Here is a 22,159-nt window from a genome sequence, read left to right on the forward strand (position 1 = left end):
CATTTGGAAATTTCAATTTGTTTAGCAAAACATGTGAGTTGTTTCATATCTGAAGTGAGTGTGACAAAACGCTACAAATTAACGACCGGTTCTATGATAAATTTAATAATTCATCTTTCTTAAAGATGGCAAAAGTATTAGAAATATCCAAAAAACCCTTAAAGCATTTAACTATCTGTGAGGTAATAAAGAGATGCAAACTCCATGAAACTGTTGAAAATGCACTGAAGTCAGTAACACATTTCAAGCTAACACCAAGCAATCGCAGATTTATTCAACGAAAAATCAAACAACACTTTCAAATTAGTACTGTAAAACTTTCAGCAGTCATTTAAGACACATTGATACAATGGGTCATCAGCAAGAAGGAAATTGTTCGCCAACAAGACAAGAAAACAGGGCAAATATGCCTGACACTCTGAAAATCTTTTAAAAGCGAACTCCTGCCATATTGGAACAATATTTGTCTGCAAAAAATTCAAATTTAATATATTTGTGTCCCATAGACAAATTAATAGGTGGCAAAATTTGAATTAACAATTGAATTTGGAAAGCCTGTCTCCTAATGTTACCGTGGTTGAAATATAATGGTTTGGTAATCTTTCGCTGTGTTTGGTACAAGAAATATAGCGTGTATAGTAAATGATGTGGATTAGTATACTACATATATAAATATTCTTAATGAAAACCAGAAAGAATCTGCGAGAAACTTGGAATGGAGTCTTAATCATGCAGTCCCAAATGTTCGCTTGTAGTTATTGTACAACTGTCCTTAAGTTATCAAACTTCTCCATATTCTTCGGACTTAAATCCTATGGAACATACATGAAGTGAGTTGGAGAAAGAATATGGAATACCACATTTCTTCGAAAGCTGTACTAATAGTAATTCCTGTGGAGGAATAACACAAAATAGTATATTCTTACACCAAATAAATTAATTAGATCCATGCCAGTGCAAGAAAAGTGTAATATTAGCTAAAGGATATGGAACAAAAAATTGAATGTCCCATTATTTTCGTGTTTTTATAACATATATGCGGTTTATTCGAAGTTTCGAATACTTATGTGAGTTCATTTCCAGAACATTTTGAATATTTTTTTGTCAAAAACGTTTTGAATAATTTTGAAAACTGTTTTGAAAACAAGCAGGTTTTAAAATAGAGGATCGATTTTACATGGGGTTAATATATATATATATTTAGCCGCATGTACTATTAATTGTCTTTTATAGCCTTCATTACCTATACATATATATATATAATTAAAGTGATTTTGCTAATATTTAGTAATTGATATTTTCAAATAAATCTTAAAAACATAAATGTCCGAAAACAAACGTGAGCCACTGTAATATTCCAAATTCTAGTAAATTAAACTAATTTTCATCATTAAAAAAATTACATTCTAAACTAAATTAAAACTTATTTATGCGATAAAGAATTGTTTTAAAGTTATTCAGGAAATCTTTTATAGGTAAACAGTTTAATTAATTACAATAGGTATCCAAATATTCGAATTAACTGACAACACCGACATTTGCATATTCTTAAAATAACGAAATAATTTCATTTTTTCCCTGTAAGGTAAATACATGTTTATTGTAATACAGTTGAAGAAAGTTTACGTTTTCATCTATCGGGTTTAATTTCAGTAAAAATTATATAATTACTAAAAAAAATATCTTTATTTCCTTAAAGCAAATTAATTATTAAAATTAATGTTTTCAATAAAATAAAACAAAACAAATTGTTTTTTATTTGCATAAGCACAAACTTATTTCTATTGAAACAAAAGTAAAATAGTGAAATTTATTTTCATTCAAGTATGCTTTAGAATTAAACACTTACCTCAGGTAAAAGCTTCATCATTCATGCTTACATATTGAACACTGTAGACCAGTCTGAATTTCATGCATCTTGGTTTAAATTAATTTAATATTTTCTTAAAAGTGCTTATATATTGCATTATCTTTTTATATTATTTAAATCAACGAAGAAATAAATTAAAAACAAGCTTATATTTGCTTGACTTTAAAAAAAAAAATTGAAAACAAAGAGATGGAGATCGGAACCTCGGGATTACATTACATGTACTACATTTTAGTTTGCTTTTTATTTCAGTAACTTGGGTAGTTTATGTTAAAAGAATTTGAATTGAAATTATCTTAGACAATTTTGCTACTTTTTAGAAAATCTGTAAGAATTCGTCTAAGCTATCCATCGGCGATTGTGCTGGAGGACACAGACCGGAAAATCGGGATAAGAACAGGGATGTTTCAATTGTACCACGTGAGTATTTTTAGACTTGTTTTTCTCCTTCTGATTTTCTCGGCATCTGAATTAGTGAAATGTGCACCAAACTTGTAATCTGTGCTCATTTCATCATTTCAAATACCTGTTTTATCTATGCCATTTCATCAACTCTATTCAGAAATCTATTGATGGTAAATTTTAAAAATAAATTGATGGCAGGCTCTCTCTTTAATTTGAAGAGCCGCTGGTGTTTAATACATAAGATTACTAACGGAAGTAATCTTATGCATTAAACACCAGCGGAACAAATAAACAAATAAAAGACTTTACGCACACATGTATTGTATTTTATTTTATTTCTTATTTATTACATTTACTCATTAAAAACAAACAAAAGACTTTACATACACATATATTGTATTTTATTTAATTTCTTTTTTATTACATTGTAGTGGAACATAATTTAATGTTTCTATATAATTATTAAGATTTCCTAAGTGGCAACATGATGTAATGTTTTGAATAGTTATTAAGATTCGCCGTGTGGCAACAACGAGTCGAGCTAAAAACGTCGTTACTTGGAGTGTTCCTTGATAAGCGTTGCGTAAACTTTATTTCTTAAAAGTTTGTTCTATTTTTATGTAAAAAATAAGTAACATGTTGCAAACAAGACTGTAATTTGTAAAAAATAAATATACTGTTTCTTTTAAGAGCAAAATAAGCATTTATTTCACTTATGAAATGCTCTGGCTGTTCAGTTTCGATTTCGCTTATTCATCAAATACACAACTTTTATTCATTCAAAACAATAAAAACAAAACAAAATACTTTACAACACATATATTGTATTTTATTTTATTTCTTATTTATTACATTTATTCATTCAAAACAATAAAAACAAACAAAAGACTTTACACACACATATATTGTATTTTATTTCTTATTTATTACATTTATTCATTCAAAACAATAAAAACAAACAAAAGACTTTACACACACATATATTGTATTTTATTTTATTTCTTATTTATTACATTTATTCATTCAAAATGACCCTATGTAAAATTGCTCGATGGTATGAGAAATACGATTTGTAATTTAAGATGTCTGCAGTTATATTCTTAGTAAATGCTAAATCTATAAATGAATTGTCAGGTATATTTGGATAATAACTTGGCACCATACTCAGATTAAAATGATGTTTCATAAAATCAAATGCCTTTTCATTTCGTACAAAATACAGCAACAACCACCCGAACAAATTGACTATCTACGCAAGACTCTTGACCGGACGACCTTAACGAAATAAAATAAAGACCAGTAAACACCATCCGAACGCATATTTCGTAAGTGCACATCTGTATCGCTACTGACAGAGTGGCTTCTAGAATGCACCAGTGGGGTTCCAGGAATATTTCTGTCATTTCACATGACCTTTACCGCGCGTTAAGCAAGGCGGTTGAAAATGTTTTGTCACGAAATTTCCTGTACAAAATAATTAAAGCATCGTGGATTGCTTGTGAAAATTTTCGGTGCGAAGTTAGATCAAATGTAAACATAATTATATATGTAAATAGTAGAAGACTTAATACATTTTATTGCAGTCTGTATAAAAAAGATGCTCTGTGATAATAACTTATGCACAGTTTTATTTAAAGCGAATTTTTCTAATTTGCATTCCTACACATTTAGTGTGTTTAATTTCACATTAATAACTGTTCATTCTTAAATGTATTGCCTGCATGAGATATACTCTTCAAACAGAATGAATTTATCTTATTCACAACGAATATATTTAATTTATTCATATAAAACATTTAATAAGAAGAATAGGTATAATCAGTTCATTGTAGCTTGAGTCATTTTCTCGATAAAAAGAGCGATAACACACTGACTACCAATAAGTATTTGGACACCTATGCAAATGACGATATCTGCGGTCCTAAGGTACGTCACGGACTCCGCCGGTATATATCGTGTAGGAAACTGCATCGGCTTTAGTCGCATGCAATATGCCTCGCAGTTCGGAGCTCTCTGATTTCGAGAAATGTATAATTATCGGGTATCACAAATTTGGCCGATCCTTAAGGGACATATCTAGCGATTTGAAGTACCCAAAATCGACAGTGGCCTATGTGATGAAGAAGTGTAAGGTGAGCGGTTATTGTCGGAATGTTCCCCGAGTCGGCAAACTAACGAAACTGGGAGATAGAGACCGACGAGTGCTGTCCAGAGAAATTAGGAAGAACCGCACCCAACCGATGGCCCTCATCCGCGAGGAGTTTCAACAGGCATCCGGGAGTATTGTTTCAATGAATACCATCCGTACAGAAGCACATCTGCTTGGTTTTCATGGTCGCGCTGCTGCCCATAAAGCCTTTGATCACAAAGACCAACCGCACTGCTCGGTTAATGTGGTGCAAAGCATATCAAATTGGACCGTAGATCAGTGGAAACGAGTTCTTTGGAGTGACGAATCAAGGTTCACCCTTTACCGTTCGGATGGCAGGGTCTGGGTCTGGCGTCTACCTGGAGAACCTTGGTCCCCATTCATAAGCTCAACTCCGATGCCTACTGCACTATTTTGGATGACAATGTGCTTTCTACGTTGTGGCAGTTTTACGGGTTGAACCCCTGTTACTTTCAGGACGACAATGCGAGTTGTCATATTTCGACGTTAACCAAGGCTTGGTATGGTGCCAATGGAGTTCATCGAATGGACTGGCCTGCCCAGAGTCCAACCTGAACCCTATCGAGAACCTCTGAGACGAGTTGCATCGCCGAATTCAGGGGTGCACTACCCGTGCAAAATCGGTGAAGGAACTTCTATGTCTTCTCCAAGCCGAGTGGAAGAAAATGCCACTAGCTGTCATACAAAGACTTGTGAAAAGTATGCCTCGGAGGGTCCACGCTGTAATTACCTCTTGTGGAGGCTCTACCAACTATTAATTTTGAATAAAGTTAGTTTTTCTTTTCTATCACAGTTGTCCAAATACTTATTGGTAGTCAGTGTATACCCCGAACATGAATCCGATTATCAGTGCGTGATAAGTTTCGCGAAAGTGAAAGGTTGACGATTAAATAAACTTATAAAATGAAAGCACTACGAGATTTTCTATTAAGATGATAGCAGCATTTATACGTCATATATTTAGAACTGCGAAACAAATGCAAAATAAAACGTAAACAATAACATGTGCTCATGTGTATAATTTCGAAGATTCAGTATCACAAGAGCAATAAGACTTCATTGGTCCATTTTTGAAACCCCCTTCGTCAGTGGCCAAACTGATGTGCACTTGTGAATTATGCCACCCGAACAAACTGATTTTCTGAGGGCGACTGTCTGCCAGACAATCTTGCTACTCACACGCAGTCGCGCATGCGCACGGAGATTTGACTTCGTCAAATTGTCGGTACTTTTGACGCGTTATTATGTATATGCTCTTTGTCCAATTTAAGAATTTTTGTGTGTGTGTGTGAGAGAGATACTCCAAAGATACTTTGACTCTAAATTTAATTACAGATGGATATATTAATTTATAGGGGAAAATCTGTTACTTTTTGTTTGATGGTTTGATGGAAAAAATCTGTTACTTCTGTTTAATGGACCAGTTAGTTTATTTATTATGTTACACGCATCTAGTTACAGATTTCATAACCTAATTTTTTCCCTTAACTTATAAAATAATGGAAAAACTAATAAATTTTATAATTAGGCTACATAACGGGACAAAATATTCCCTCACGATAAATATATAAAACTGATATTATTCATGAATATTTTCTTACAATTTTAATTTCTTATGAATTTTATAGACTTGATTTGAATTTTTTAATTTGTAGATTTGATTTTAATTTATTTTTTAATTTTAAATACCCAGCAGCAGAATATAAAGAACTGTTATTTATAAACTATTTTACTTTATAACAAACACTTCAAGGCCATAGCGACCCACTCCTCATTTACGATTGTAACGTGTGCCATCATCACTGTACAGAAGGAATGAAAAGATTTTAGCAAATCAGAGGATTCGACCATGTTTCCTCAGCAGTTGTTGCCATGGTTATAAAGCACAGTTTGAGGAGGGGGGGAGAGAAATAACATTGAAGTGCCTATTCTACAGTTACTGATTAGAGTAAAATGCTCTTAAATTTATTTTGATGAAAAGTTGTAGTTTATATCAACTATTTAATATACTGAGTATGCTCTGCAACCTGAAATTTAAATTTTAAGATAAGTATATGTACATCTGGTGGAAATGAAATCTTTTGTTCCTCCTAGTGCATTGTATATTTTGTTCACCTGTCTTTTTTAATTTTTTCAGCTGACAATTTTCGTCCCTATCTGACATCTTTCCAGAGCAATGACAACACGGACTATATAAACGCTGTTTTCGTGGATGTAAGTTAAAATGAGCTATTTTGCTAATGTATTTAAACACAGCTTAGTTATTAACGTCTACTTCGTATTTCTAATAGCAATAAAAATTTCTTAAGTGTCCGAAAGAACTCGAATTACTAATTTTAGTTTCATTTCCAACGAAAATGAGCCCTCGAAATATGCACAGAAATATTTAGCAAAATTTGTATGTACGTGTTTAATGAATGATTAATGTGTATTTAATGAATGTTTTCATGCATCCGGAGACATTCTTTGGCAATATTAATATATTACAATTTCCAGTTTGTACTAAGTAAATACGAAGAACAAGCATAGTCTGAACTCCGTTTAAATGCAGTGAATAAAAGAGCATTTAGCTGTGTCATGGAACTAGGATTTCATCTGTTATACTCCTCGAGCTCCGTTCTGAACTTTAATGTACGCTCTTTGATCGGTACTGTAGTTAGTGTTAGTGCCAATTATATCGTTGGGCTTCCGTTCGAATCCCCTAGAAAACTCAGAGGTTGTAAGTGTATGGTCTCTGTATGGAATGGGAGCGTTTAAAATACATGGCGAGGAGATTTCCGTCACCAGAGGCTTGATATTAGAATAAGATAAATGGAAAACCCTTAGATTTGCACCCCATGGGATTCTGCTTCAGCAAATGAGATAAATCCCAATAATATGTTCGTACCTTTAGTGCACCGTTGGAAAACTGGAAGTAGCATGGCGTATTTTGGAAGCTCGTAATTCCTTTCCTAGGGACAATCTAGGCCATGCCAGTAAATGGCAATAGAACTACAATATTTATTATTTATTTTAAAACATTTCTGTACATCTGTGACATATAATTGCTTGCAATATTTAAGATTTCTAGCTGTCTTTTATTCTTTATTTTCGTGCCTTAATCTGCTGCTGTTTTTCACAGATTCAGAGCAAATTTATGGAGTTGATACTACGCAATACGGAAGTTTTTAAGTATTGGACAGATTAACTGGACGTAAAGGAAACCTCTTAACTGAACTAGAACATACAGGCTCTCATTCCTTTGCAACCTCTCTAACCCAACATTGGTATTATTTGTCTTCTGCTTAAGAACATAAGAATACAGGGTACATTAGAAAGGTATATAGCGGGTCCGGAACACGACAACAGGTAATAATCGTGCAGGAACGTAAGATCACATGCGAAAACTTGTTGCATTACACGCTCACAGAGACAGAAAGACGCAAAACAGATCGCAAATAAAGAGGATTTATTGGGGCTTTTGAGGATTTATTAATGTTTTGGGGGTCTGAAACGCCGTCGCATGGACTTCCGACCTAAGGTTCTACACCAATCAGAGTTATATCCATGCAACGTAAAAGAATCTACCATACTGATTTAGTGAATACTGCTGGCAGCATTCACTAAATCAATGATACTAATATTACAATGCTAAATTGACAATGTCATCTATACAATAATTGTTACATAATAATCCGTATGAAAAATAAATATACAATCAATTAATAATTACATTGTCATGGATAGATTCTATATTGTGGAGAGTGGAACTTATATATTAACCAGTTTTTAAACCTATATCTTCTTCAATACGTCATAACTTCATATTCTTATCAGTTACACACCTAATGATGTGTATCCGTATTATTGTTGAAGTTATCCACAGAGTAGGCCAATCACATCAGTTCAGGTAGTTGATAGTTCAATAGTCCAAAGTATATGATGTTGTGTAGACTATTCTATGTTCATATAAACTGGATTCTAAGTTAACTTTTGATAAATTCGAAGTACACTTTTGTTAAGTTCATTGTTCACGTAAATACTACTTGTCCACTTCGATACATCGTAACCTCGTGTCCTTAACAGTTTGCACACCTCATTATGTGTGTCCATAGCAATTTGCACACTGTGTCGCAGTTATCCACAAAGCAATCCCGAAATTGCAGTTGGGAAGTTCATTGTAATATGTACACTATTTTACTATTATCCGCAGAAGCAAATGTTTTGCAAATAATAACTTGGCTCCCAGATTATAAAAAAGGAAGGAAAGAAAACTAATTCTTAAATTTTTTCAATACAACTCTAAATTGTGCAAAACTACAAATTTATTATACAATTCCAGTCTATACAAATTGACTGGTATTCGAACAATATAAAGCACATATTCTACTAAGTGTAGTACATGAAGCCCTTATGGAATGGGACATGGACCTAAATTGTGCAAAACTACAGATTTGTTATACAATTCCAGTCTATACAAATTGACTGGTATTCCAACAATATAAAGCACATATTTTACTAAGTGTAGTACATGAAGCCCTTATGGAATGGGACATGGACCTAGTCGTAAGTCGTTGTTGCAAGGCGTATACTGCATTTGTTCGCCACAACTTCGAACAGTTTCATTTCAAACAATAATGTTGTATATATTCTTTTGTATCTAATTAATAAATTTTGGGATCTGTCTTGTGCCTCTTTCTCATTGTCTTTGTGGGCGCCTACTGCATGCAATCCTGTGTTCCTATAAGATTATTGCCTCTTATCGTGTTCCGGACCTCCATGCACATTTTTAAAGAATAGTTCTGAAATATCTCGTAAATAGTATTTTGAAGCTAGCTCCAGGAAGTAGCCCTCTCTGCTCCATTGCAGACAACAGGAATCAGATGTTTTTATGATTTTCAATTGGAATTATGATATTTTAATGGTGTTTAATACTGTAGTAAAAGCTGAGCAGTTTTTTTTGGGGGGGGGAAATGTATTTTTGGTGAATTTTGTGGTTGTTGTTACTAATCCCGCTTGTCTGATGTAATTATATCAAACCCACGAATTAACAGCGTGGCAAGGAGTATAAGATTGCATCTCTCGTCGTCCAGAGCCGTGAACACCATATAGGTGACAGTCCGACTTATGTTCATTTCCGCTCCAACTTGAGCAGCCTGGAGGCGAATCCGAGGGTCTCAAACACCCTCTTCCTCTCACCAACCTCTCGAGAGGACTTTTGGCTCGCTACATATTTTGAGTGCTTCATTGCCGCACAGACATTATGCATTTACAAGCATCCATGCCTTCTAAGTAATTCGAACCGGGCCCTTTGGTATAGCAGTCAGCGTCGCAAATCTCTTTCCCGTCTGGGGCGGTAGTAATGTACTATTCCTTATAAACCAAATAACATTGGATGTGTTCCTCAAGCTTTATTTTGCATGGTTTGGGTTGTATAGAGTTTGTTACTGCAGCATGTTTCCATATGGAGGAGGTATAAAGTATGGCTGCATGGATTATTATTTTATTAAATATATATATATTATGAAGAGAAAGACTGCTACGCTTCCCGAGAAGTGGTCTTAAGTTAGCTATGGAAGTATTAAATTTATTTTGAATTTATAACAATGTGGTTTAAAAATGCCAATATTTTAATTATTGCCAATTTTGTCAAGTTTTATTGCCAAGTATTGTTTAATGTTTATTTATTGTTTATTTGCCTAGGTATGTTATTTCTTATTTCCAGTGTATTTTGTTCTTCAGATAACTTGGGAGCAGATAATAAATTGAGTGAATAACTTTTCCGAAATAGGACCACATTTGATTTGTTAACATCAATAGAAATTCTCCGATATGAAATTCATGCCTCTAGCAAAACAAGATAGTGCTGACTGTATATGTTTTCAAGTGTTCTGGTTTATGTCAGAAGAGCTGTATCGTCAGCAAAGAGTACTAATTGAACTGTAGAATAACATAAATATATATGTTATATAATAAGGACATAGAACTAGGCTTTGGGGTACACCTGCTTTAACCGGCCTCTGCGACGAGTATGTATTTCCAGTTCGAATGATCTCTTGTGAAGAAAAGTCGTGATAATTCGAATTAGATTTCTTGGAAAACTAAGTTTTATTAATTTATAAATAAGACCACAGAGCCAAACGCTGTCAAATGCTTTTGCAGTGTCAAGGAAGGCCGTGCCTGCGGGCAATTTCCCATTGAAACCTTGAGTAATAATATTGAAGCCGAGAAATTATTGTAAACCCAAATTGCCCGTGTGCTAGGATGGAGAAAGTTGGAAGATTAGCGTGAATGTGGAGGAGTATGACATTTACACAGTTTTAGAAAGACAGCTCTAAGCAAGCTAATCAATACAGTTTTGGCGGAAAATGCTATCTTATCTTAGTTTAAGACAGGTAATTATAACTGCATGTTTCAAACAATTAGGGAAGTCACAGAGTTTGAGAATGGCATTAAAAACCTGGTCCATTTCTGCTGTTAAAATCATAAATATCAAGTCTTTGGTTGTTTAAGGCAGTGTATTGTCTTTTAATAGCGGTATCAGATGTATACTTTGAGAGCGTTTACATAGTCTGTTATGCATTTTGATATTTTGTCGCGTATAAGATGGTAGATTGTGAACATACTTGTTTACAGTAAATACTGACTGCATCATTAATGATTCAGTTCATTCATAAGTCGAGTGTTGTTAATTTTGGGATTTCCCCTGATGATGTGCTCCGATTAGGAGATTAATTTACCATTTTCTCACACTTAAGTCATCTGTAAGTCCCTTCTTTCTATTTATTCTAACGCAATCTTTTAATTGCGCTATTATAAGCAACGGGTGTACTCCAACTGCGCAAATGAAAATCCCCCCGGGTCCTGCTATAGTCCAACTGCGCCAATCAAAATTTCTTCCCCCTGTTGCCTACAGGGGTCTAATTTAAATTTTCGAAGCCAATTGTAGCCAAGAGGAAAATAAAATAAAGAAATAGGATTACATATCACAAAAACAAGTAAAAAAATATCTAACAAGCAGGCTAATTACTTGAATAACAGTAATAAATGCGAGAGCTAACAAAGAAAATAAAAAGTATTGGTAAACATACATATTAGCATTACAAACATCTTTCATTTATTATAATAATATCATAATTAAATAATTGTAAAGCATACCAATTATATTTTTTATAAATTACATCAATAAGAGTCAAGATGTCTGAACTAGACTGGAAAATTTAATAGAGTTCACTGGCGTGCAAAAGATTATTCCATATCAAAGTTTGTTAAAAATATTTTTGTTAATTAAAGTACTCATGTAAATGTTTGCAGAAATTAATAGTTAAATTTTAAAAAAGCTTAACGTGAAATCTATTATAACAATATTACTATGCGTTTCGAACACTGACGTAAAAATTGTAAATAAATTTAAATTATTATGCTAAGAAGTTTTTTTCAAAAATTTATCTAAAAGAAAAGAATTAGATAAACAGTACTGCAAATTAATATAATCAATCAGGTCTCTCAATAAATAAAAGTTTATTTTTTAACCAAAAATTAAAAAATGGGATGCAAACGTTTGTGTAATATACTTGGAAATATCTGAACATATAATTAATTAGAAATGTATAATTAAATTAATAAATGAGTGTAAAAGAAATTCATTTTTACTTTAGCACATGCCAGACTTTAAATTAATATTTTTTTTGTATGCACAATTTTTATAATATTGATAAAAGAAAATAGAGGCTTGCAGTCTCAATAATATGTCCCATTAATGGCGATAAATGACTTTTTGTAGCACCCAATCTTCTTGATCAAGAAAGAGGGGACAGGAAACGTCGCGCAGTTCGTGGATTAGATAAAAGGAAGGAGGGGATTTTCGATCAAATTTCGCGCAGTTCGTACTCTACCATAAGCAACAAAAGCGTTATAAACACCCGTTGTTATGTTTTTGACAGTGCCGGCTTACAGTAGTTTTCTATTTCTCATATAGGTTTTCCTGTAGTTATGATAAATTATTGTGCATTCAGATAGAGTATGTGAGAAATAAGCCTTCTAATCATTTTCATTTCTCTTTAGGGCTATACACGATCAAAGGAATACATTGCTACGGAATGGCCTCTGCAAAGGACAGTTCAGGATTTCTGGTCCTTGGTATATGACCATGAATGCAACACAATAGTTGTTCTTTGTAACCCACCTCCTTCAAATGTAAGTGGTACACTTCCTTTTTTCCGTTTCTTTGGAAAATGAAAACAATTTCTTCCTTCCTGTTTGATTAACACAAGAGACGACGCTCACGACTAATCCGAAATCACAGTTAAAAACATGATAGTAGTTAAAAAAACTCAGGAAACAGAAAAATGTTATTAACTATTTGTCTGTATTTTTCAGCAGTTTAATTTGGAGAATATCATTTGGCAATGCAAATTGAGTCATCATTCTAAACTGGAACGCATTTTAAAGTACAAAGAACAGTCATTTCGTTTATACTACAGTCGCATTTCGATAGAAGTCTATGAGAAACAGGTGTTTAATGGTTGCACTCTTAATTTATTTTTGTATGATTTAGCAATCAGTTTTTAATAGATGATTTAGCAACGTCTATGTATTCCGTATTATGTGCAATTAAATTGCATACTGCAGTGAACAAAAACAATTCCTAAATACTGTAACATTCTACATATTTTCTTCTCCTCTTTCTTTAGTCTGATAGTTTATATTAGCAATTTTTTCGTCGTTTCTCAATAAATATTTTCAATAAATATTTTTACACAAGTCCCGAATGTAAGTGTTGTAGTTTTAACGATGGATTTACTGGTTTGCTTGAAGTATTTTCAAGGTTAGATATGTGTCCTGGATTTTACACTGAGCAGGGATTTCGAAAACTTGACAAAGTGCGGAATCACGACTATAGGCGGCATTCCACAAGTTTTGCGAAAACCCAAAGAAAAAAATTACGTGCCGTTCAAAAGAAAAAGCACGATGTGTGTGAAAGAAAGCAAGTTGTAACTTACAAATCAGGAGAATTTAATTGTCAGGAACTTTTCTTTCATTGAGATATTGTGTTATAAAAACTTTAAACTTGTTTCATGAAAAATGCAATTTTTTGTAAATATTGCTAATCGTAACAGTGACAACTCAAAATTTTATGGATAAAATTAAATGATACTTTCCATATATGTTTTATATAATCTGATGCATGCTCTGAAGCAGAAGATTTTACAAATATTAATTACAAGTTGAATTATGACTTTTTCTTTTTAGATTTTGAATGCGATAACGAGAAAATATACACTAAATACTATACATTTTGGCATATCTCAAGAATATATGAATATTTAAGTATTTTGCTTTATTGCATACACAACAAGTGTAGACATAAATACAAATTTAAAAAAAAATTCTATATTTATGCATACATTGTTCACTGTCGTTGTTGCCGTAAAGGCAAAATTTAAGCAAAAATTATCACTTTTTTAATAATTTTTCAAAATTAAAATTACTTAGCATTATTTTTGAAACTGTTTTTATTCTTTAATATGCTTATCCTCAAATTAATATGTTTATATTTTAAATAAGAACTATTTTTAAAAAAATGGTACCCGAACGAGGTCGGATACCTTAATTCACCCCTGGTGAATCGGAAGTTGGCTGTATTGTGACCTCATACTTCTAAAAGTTAATATTGTTGCATTCTACGGGTTCGTGGATTTGGAGTGATTGACGATAACACTTGATGAAGAATCAAAACACAATATATTCGTCAGTATTACACAGGACAGTTCCAAAGACACATTTACAGTCGTTAAAAAAGTACGCTAAACATGCTGAAACAATCAGCAACACAGTCTTCAGGCTACAACAGTGAATACAGTTTCGCGGCAAAGCATTAAAGTACAGCTCCCGACTCGGTTCAGTCGTTCTCAAGTTAATCTCTGAACTCAAATTACTTCTAGTGAACTCAACGTACTCTCAAGAAACTCTCCTACTCCGCGTAGAGTATATATAGCTTTTGAACTGCCTTCGATAACATTCTTGGGAAAACCGATAAGAATTAGAATTCGTTCTAGAATGTTCTCGTTCCGTCTATGACATAGCTCCAATTTTGGCGCCAAACGGGAGATTTCTCGCCAAATTTGGCAACCTTGATTTTCCTTGCGACTTTCTGCCAACCCTAACCCCATTTTGTGCGGAAGCAATCTTACCGCAGCTGGGCATTTCGTAACAATATTATGAAAATAAGTATTAGCTACAAAATATGATTAGAAGATGTGGTAAGAATAAATACATTCTTTCCCAACTAGGTGATGCAAATTTTCAAAGAAGAACGCGTTCATCGTTTCCATCAGCAAAATTTACAGTTATCGTGGATGAAAATATGCAAATATTAAATATTGTATCAAAAAAATGATTTGCTTCTAAAAAAAATATTCAGATTGAGCGAAATGTGAAAACTAATCGTTTGGGTCTAACCTTGGAATTGTTCAAAGAAAAATTTTCGAGTCAGCAATTTCATCCTGTGGACATTCTCTGATTCTCATTCATAGAAACTTTTCTAAACAAGTAAAACAGTCATCCAGAAGACCCATCCAAGTCGTCATAGGGTATCCTGTGTTGATTTCTCTTACCTTGCTAAACTTTAGAATCCGAAGCAATTAATTTATTCCAAATACCTTTCTCATTAATATTACAAACTCCCATTCACTTCTATGTCTTTAAATTTTAGAAGAGTTTTGATATAAATTCGAGGGACGTTAGCTAATAATTATTTTAAATTTTAGAATATGGTAAAAAATAAAGAAAATATTCATCTCAAAATTTTATATTTCTGAACAGATCAATACCAGATATTTTGCAATCTTATGCAGTTTAGAATTTAGAGTCCACTTCCGATTAACTTCTGGCGGATTAACTGGGCTACGATTAATTCTCCCCGGCTTAAGAACAATAATTAAAAAATAGATTAATTTATTGCAGTATAAGGTATTTCTCCCACCTTCCTAGCGTGCCTTCGTGGTGTAGTGGTCAGCACACTGAGCCGGTATTTCAGAGGTCCGTGGTTCGAATCCCGGCGAAGGCCCTTGCACATTTCTCATCTTGCCTGCTTCAAAAGGGTACCTAAAGTCTCTACAGCAGAACGATAGGAAAATCACTGCCACAAACCATCAAAGTAAAACAAATCTATGTGTGGAAAATACAAAAAGGTAAGAATCGTGAGAGCGAATTCTGTTGTAAATGTTGTTAAAAAATGCCGTTTTAATTTAAGTACACCATTTCTATCATGATTATCCTTCGTTATTTACAGGGAACTATTTTCCTCCTTGAATTCTGGATTTAATAACATGACTTATTCCCCAAATTAAAATTCTTAAAAATAGAAATAAATTTTTAATAATACTTTCCGTTGCTCTTTCCCATTTTTTTTTTAACTTCCCTCGTATTAACCGCGATTTTAAGTTAATCATTACCGAAATATTGCCGTGGTAGATCCAGATATGATTGCATGTGGATTTCTGTCATGTATATTTATGCTATGCTTGCACCTTGAAAATTGTATAGATCTACACTCTGTTGAGATCATTGTTCCTACATAACTTCTATTATTTACACACAGTTTTTTTTCAACAGACATATCCTCCCTTCTGGCCCACAGAAAGAGACAAAAGGAAGAAATATGGTCCAGTTTTTACGGTGGAGCTAGTATCATCTAACCACTACTCTAACATTAAAACCTGGATTTTCAAAGTCCTTAAAAGAGTAAGTACTTTTAAATTCAATTCGAATCTTTAATTTTCCTATTATCACTGAATCTACCATTTTTTACCCTTTCTTCTCAGTAATGAAATCTCCAATGATGATATTTGTAAGAATTTCGCAATATTCCACATTAAAAAATTTCCCAATATTCCACCTTTTTTTTAATTATTTCAAGTTTGTTTAAATATAAAATATCAACAAATCCGTAGATAAACTGGATACATTTCTGAAAATTTACATTAGTATATTTCCTTTTACTTAAAAAGATCCTAATCGATAGAAAACGTCACTGACACAGTCAAAAACAAAAAAAATTCCAATAATTATGCACGGAAATTAAAGTTTCATACTTAAAATATGAGCTGGTAAGAAAACTATTTTGTGAAAGAACATCCAATTATATTGCGCAGCTTGTTTGCATCAATCAAAAGTGCCTGAGTCGAAAGACCAATGAATTTAATATCAACACTACTCTGTATCACCAGTATTCCTTACTTTACCTTCCCCCTTATGCCAAATGCTAAGATTTTATTCAAACGAGGTAGAAAGAGACAGTATTTAAAACAAAGTATAAAACTTTGATGACATGAAACTTTTGATTGATGTAAACAATCAAACTGCGCAATATAATTGGATGTTCTTCACAATATTAGCTTTACGATTGCTAATAAATCAAAACGGTTTTCTAACCAGCTCATATTTTAAGTGTGAAATTTAAATTCCCTTGCATAGTTATTGGAATCTTTTTATTATTTGTTTGACAGTGTCAGTGACGTTTTCTATCGATTAAGATTGAATCAGAGCGTGTTCCACCTGCTGAAGACCACGTTACTGTTTGAATCTCCGGATAGCAAGCAGTCTATTTGCGGCATTGCGTTGTTCTCGCCATAAGGCTTGTCGTACCGGTGTTAGGTTTAAGCCACCTTGCGCGTATTCTTTCTGCATAGCCTTTGGCTCTTTTACGACTTACTTAGTCTCAGTTTCAATTCATTACTTTTGGAGTTACGCCATAAATGCTGGCTATTTCTCTAAGCTCAAGACAGGTCTTCTGTTAATCAACTGAATTTAATAAAAGGGTCTATTACACGCTTAGTACTGCTTAGTACTGCAATTTCCAAGACATAGCGATAATTCGATTGCGTATTCCAGAGTCTCCGGTCTCTATAATTTTTTTAAGGAAAAGTTAGCTTCTTTTGAATCTTTCGCTTTCTGTGCTCTTTGTTTCCCAAAGTCATCAATTAATAATTCAGTAATTTAAGAATTGTTGTCGAAGAACCATTCTTACGAACCGACGAACCATTCGACGAAGGCTCTTATACCATTTTATTCAAAAATAATTAAAAGTTTTCGTTTTATCGGATAAAAAACATTCTTTCTTTCCAAGTGATCATAAGTATTTGTAATTATTCCAGTCTTTCCATCGATTAGTTACAAAATATCATATCTTTAGCTTTTGTGTCGTCTTTTCTCTTAATAAAACATTGCATTTCTGTCCTTTAAAGACCCAGCCCAATATCTTATGTTATTTAAAGTACCCCTTCTCAGAATTGCTTAATATAGATACCTCAGACCTCATGAGCTTTAAAATGTTGCATCAAGAAACACGAAACTTCTGCTTAATACGAAGGAAAATCATAAATCATCTATGCACAACACTGTTGGTCAGAAAATCACACTTTCTACTTCTTTGGTGTGAAAATTATTTTTTTTAATTCATTTGGCGAGTTCAGGTTTTTGGAGGTCTTTCTGCTTCGCTCTAAATTTTAAACTGTTTCTATTAGCTTTTAAAGTATCCGAATCTTCAGCTGTTGTTTATTCACAAGCCCACCTATAAGTAAATGATGATAAGTGTCTCGCTTCCTATCCTCTTAAAAAACTTCCTCTTTCGAAGGTTCAGAACTCCTTTTTTTTTAAATAAGGCTAGTCTGAATCGGACTTTTTTGTCTCATTTTTCAATTCAGATCAGCCTATTTTACGTATATCATACGTTTCTTTTTATTTTAATTTTCTTGTTTCCATAAGTAATCTCTGCATGAGCCTCACACAGAAAGATTCATAGTGAATTTCCTCGGTCGTGATCATTCTTCTTTTTCAACACAGGTCGTCTCGCTGACAGAATTGATGGCGGGGGTGAAAGCTGAGCCCAAGACCACTCAACTCTTCCAGATTACATGCTGGCCTCTCGGCCATAAAGTGCCCACTTCGACTAATGCCTTGGTAGAGCTTATGAATATGGTGGAGAGATGGCGACAGAGATCTGCCTACGGACCAGTGATTGTGCTCTCCACGTATGAATCAATTCCATATTAAGTCATGATCCATTTAATGTTCTCATCATTTTTCTGTAAAAACAGGAAGACTTATTGTCATGGTTGTCATCATATAAATTATCTGAACTAATTTTACTTTCTTTAATAACATAAAAGTTAGTTTCAGTTAGCTGTTGATAAAATGTAAACACACTCAAAATAGACAGTGCGAAAAAAATATGGAGTTAATTCAGCAAATCAAGTATCTAACTTAAGAACTTTCTATTCAAAATTATCTTCCAAATCAAGAAGAAAGTTTATTAAATCTTGCAATCACCGATTCGTGATATGATACTACCATAAATGTCTCTTCAAATAATAAATAAATGTAATAAAAATATCTTGTTAAATTAAATATTTATTTATTCTTTCAAAACAATTTTGAAAGTTCTTTATGCCCTATTACTTTTACTGTAGGCAGGTAATGGGCTTCCTTAAGGCATAAGTAGACATTCTAGCAACTCGAATTTCAAGCCAATGTTCAAGAAACTGCATGTTTTCAAGCTGTTTGAGTAACTGCATATGCAATGCTGCGGGAAACACCTGCGAGTTTTGTTATTGTTGTGACCAATGTCACTTTTCTGGCAGGAACGTCAGAACAACTCCACTAATATAGCAACGTGAGTGCAAGAATACATCTGCCATTAGCATGGAAGGCCTTAAGCACTTTTACAGGTACCATTTTGCCGATTTCCTGCCAATTTTGAAGGAAAATCGCCCTCGGTTGATGGAACCAAGTGCCTTCCTTACCACCAAATCACTCTAAGGGGCCTATACCTCGCTGTGTATTTAAATTGTCTCTACGTTACAAAGGCATTATACACTTACAATCTCAAAGCCTCCTCCAGAATTCGAGCCCGGGCGCAATGATACGGCATCCAGGATCGGCAACCAACATATACCAGAGGTTCTCAACCTATTTTGCTCCATGCACCCCTTTCACCATTGCTATAAGATCATTCCCCCGCCTCCTCCTTTCCAGAACTTGAAAAATACATGTACATTTATTTAGATTTAGATAATTTTTTAACGCATTTTATAAATTAATCAACAAAATGTACAGAAATGTTGTTAAATACCAAAACTTTTAAAGTATTTTTCTAATTCATAAAACTAAATACTTAACAGCTAAATAAAGGGCTGACTGCATCCCCCAGAAACTACGAAATACCGCTTAGGAGGGATCCCCCTAGTTGAGAGCACTTGCGCTGTATCCATCAGGGAAGCACACGTGAGTTTTAATAATGATAACAAATGTCATATGTTCTTCACATCTACTGCAAAACAAGGCTGAAGTAATAGAAATAGTACTATAAATTCCTTACAGGAGCTTATTTTTTGCTTTATTTATTTTCTTAATGGCAGGCAATAGCTATTTTAGGCTTTGGTCAATAGTAAGGCCGAAAGCGGTGGTCATTTTGTTAAGAAGGCACCTAAAAAGCGGGCACCGTTTCCTCCTATGAAGGGACAGTCAATTTGCATTCATGCCTTCTCCGGGATTTGAACCCGGGCCTCATTCGGTACAACAAATCACTAACTGTTTTCGCATCTGGGTTTTACACTGACTACCAATAAGTATTTGGACATCTGTGATAGAAAAGAAAAACTAACTTTATTCAAAATCAATAGTTGGTAGAGCCTCCACGAGAGGTAATTACATCGTGGACCCTCCGGGGCATACTTTCCACAAGTCTTTGTACGACAGCTAGTGGTATTTTCTTCCACTCGGCTTGGAGAAGACATAGAAGTTCCTTCACCGATTTTGTACGGGTAGTGCCGTCACCATCGAGATAGATAAGGCCTGCGCGCTGAGTTACTACGTCACTGCTAGGGGACCGGTCTTCGCGCAGTTTAGCTTCCTTACTAAACACCTGTTTTTCTAAACCTATTCTATGAAATTGGTATCTCATACTATAAAATCAGTCTAAAACAAAATTACAAGCAGCAATATAATATTTTACAAAGCTTATACGAATATGAAATATTTTCATTTTCTTTTGTTGGTATTTATTTTCAAAACAAAATTATTTGAGAATGGTTGGTCCTTTTAAAAGCAAATCATTTCTTTGAAGAAAAATTGGTTTTAAAATTCAAGTAGCTAAAATTTTTACTTTGATTTTCCTGCACTGTCTTTGTGTCTCTTGTTGATTCTCATCACCGCATCAAATTTTTTTGTTTCACCCACTACTTTATCAAAATGTTTGCCATTGGGAACACATGTTATCTCTCATTCTATAATTATTGTATATTTTTATATCTATCATATTAATGTAGCAGGATTATAAAACATCAAACGAATGCAAGAGACTACTTAATATTTATACTAACATTTAAATGCCTTATATCAGTCAGAAAATTTTTCTGAATGTAATAAATTACTAAATAGTCTAGTATTAAAATTATTTCTTACTTACATATTGTATGTTAATCTGTATTACAGTTAATGTTTTCCTCTTAATGCTACATAATTATTCGACAGAATCTGTAGTTAAATTGAGATAATGTTTATTACATAGCTCTGAAGACTATCAATATTAAAATTCCAAATAAGACAGGAAAAAAGTTTTTTAAATAAAGTTATACACAATTTTTTTGAAAATATTTTTTAAATATACGAAATACTTAAAAAACTTTTAGAAACTGAAATTTCTTTACATCATACCTATTTAACTATAAGCGTTACCTCTGTTCTGAAAATATTTTTTCTATTAATATCCACATGAAAAGAAAATATAAATCCTAACATCATGTTCAAAACTTTTCTGAATAATGTAAGCAATAATTTTAACTTAACTTACATAGCTTTTGGTGGTGCCACGTACTCAAATTAAAGATTGCAATTTAAAAGATAATTAAAAAATTGTTTTTAAAATTGCATTGAATTGAAATACAATGAAAACAAGTATGTCTACATATGAATTCAATTACTACTGCTTCTTCAATAACTGTACATTTTTAAAATTTCATTTTGCAGTTTCGCAATTTAATTACCTTAATATGAATCTTACATACATTACTTTAGAAACTTTTCTATCATTCTCAGAAATATTTATATTGCGTAATAAATTTTAAACAAACTGATTGCATGATAATAACATATATAAAAGTGAACAGAAGCTATATTAGCTAAACATATGCATTTAAGTTTCATCATAATAAAATATTTAATGATTTGCAAAAAACATTGATATTTAAATTTAAGAACACAGTACTCTGCCAAGAAACAAATTTATTCTGCATTTGATATTCTACATATTATGTAATGAAATAAGTGTTATGCTTTTAACCCCTTAGGACAGTTATTTCATATAAAATTAGTTTCCAATTAAAATAAATAATCATAAATTTTGCTGACAATTTTTATATTACTAGTGTTAGTAATTATTACAAGGGATGATGGTTCAGGTGTCAAAAGTAAACATAAATTCAATTCTTAAAACATAATGAATAAAAAATTACAACTTATAAAAGCCGATAAAAAGTTCCCTGAGGGTCCCTTAACCGTGACGTCACAAGCCAGTTTCGTTTCAGAGCGCAGGCTTTATCTATCTCGATGGTGACGGTAGTGCACCCCTGAATTCGGCGATGCAACTCGTCCCAGAGGTTCTCGATAGGGTTCAGGTCTGGACTCTGGGCAGACCAGTCCATTCGATGAACTCCATTGGCACCATACCAAGCCTT

The 22,159-nt window shown here is 33.1% G+C and overlaps 1 protein-coding gene across 1 annotated transcript in view; it reads left to right on the top strand.

Annotated features, from left to right (window-relative positions):
* The window catches only part of Ptp36E (protein tyrosine phosphatase 36E), a 304,097-nt gene that overhangs the window by 274,787 nt on the left and 7,151 nt on the right, over positions 1 to 22,159 (top strand). Inside the window, exons 10-14 of the mRNA XM_085827038.1 lie at positions 2,191 to 2,290; positions 6,583 to 6,659; positions 12,489 to 12,620; positions 16,041 to 16,169; positions 18,270 to 18,457. Coding sequence (XP_085683164.1) covers positions 2,191 to 2,290; positions 6,583 to 6,659; positions 12,489 to 12,620; positions 16,041 to 16,169; positions 18,270 to 18,457 — 626 coding nt within the window. The remainder of the gene's footprint in view (positions 1 to 2,190; positions 2,291 to 6,582; positions 6,660 to 12,488; positions 12,621 to 16,040; positions 16,170 to 18,269; positions 18,458 to 22,159) is intronic.

The sequence above is a fragment of the Stegodyphus dumicola genome, chromosome 11, assembly GCF_044657685.1.
Source record: "Stegodyphus dumicola isolate Sdum_Otavi_A_Nest chromosome 11, ASM4465768v1".
In the NCBI taxonomy this organism is placed as follows: domain Eukaryota; kingdom Metazoa; phylum Arthropoda; class Arachnida; order Araneae; family Eresidae; genus Stegodyphus; species Stegodyphus dumicola.